Here is an 858-nt window from a genome sequence, read left to right on the forward strand (position 1 = left end):
TTTATCTCAACCCCTGAGTTTTCTTACTTTTCCCCTTTCCAATTCTCTCCCCTACTCCCTGGGGGGTGCAGAGTGAGAGAGCGACTGTGTTTGGCTGCAGCCAAAGGAGTGAAACCACCACAGGGAATCACAACACCCGTGTCCAGGTCCAGCCATGCGATCCACACCATGCAGGGGTGCAAGAGAGGGACATGTGAGCAATGGGAACAGGCAGAACCATGGTGAAACCCAACCATGAGCTTTCCATCCCTCCCCTGCTGCCCCAGGGTACCTCGGGGTGAAACGCGTGGCACGTGTCCGGCCGTCGCCTCAGCTTCTGGGACCGCATCCGTTCACACTTCACTGAAGCGTTATGTGCAGGGCGGTTAAGGACACCGTCAGGGAAAAGGGTGCTGAGCACCACACTGACCCACGGGGCTCTGATGCAAGGTGTCTAGGTGGAAGTGCACAGCCTGGGAGGCAGAGCAGGGAGGACAAGGGAAGGGCTGGTCACCCTGCATGGGCTGAAGCCATCTCCAAGTGCTGGAAGGCAGCAAGGAAGGACAAGCAGCTGAAAGTGGCCAAAAGGCACAGAGAGGGCTCAGCTCCATGGTGACAGGGTGCACCACATCACCGCCCTTACAAGGAGGGAGGGATGAAGACTCAGCAGGGATGGGTTACAGAATCACCTGGGAACACTGCTGGGGACCCACCCAACTGTGCCCACCCCACCACTGACCCTTTCTCCTGGCCTGTTCCACCCTCACCCTCCTGCAGAATCCCAGAATTGCCTTGATTGGAAAAACCCTTTAAGATCATGGAGTCCAACCATGAACCCAACACTGACAAGTCCCCAACTAACCCATGTCCCTCAGCACT

General features: G+C 57.0%; 1 protein-coding gene across 1 annotated transcript in view; it reads right to left on the reverse strand.

Moving 5' to 3' along the window:
- Positions 1–271: 271 nt before the first annotated feature.
- LOC114818544 (voltage-dependent calcium channel subunit alpha-2/delta-4-like) overlaps positions 272–858 on the reverse strand; it is a gene marked incomplete at both ends in the record, with an annotated part of 4098 nt that continues 3511 nt past the window's right edge. Inside the window, one exon of the mRNA XM_029084820.1 lies at positions 272–354. Coding sequence (XP_028940653.1) covers positions 272–354 — 83 coding nt within the window. The remainder of the gene's footprint in view (positions 355–858) is intronic.

Source organism: Antrostomus carolinensis, unplaced genomic scaffold, assembly GCF_000700745.2.
Source record: "Antrostomus carolinensis isolate BGI_N321 unplaced genomic scaffold, ASM70074v2 scaffold29974, whole genome shotgun sequence".
Lineage (NCBI taxonomy): Eukaryota > Metazoa > Chordata > Aves > Caprimulgiformes > Caprimulgidae > Antrostomus > Antrostomus carolinensis.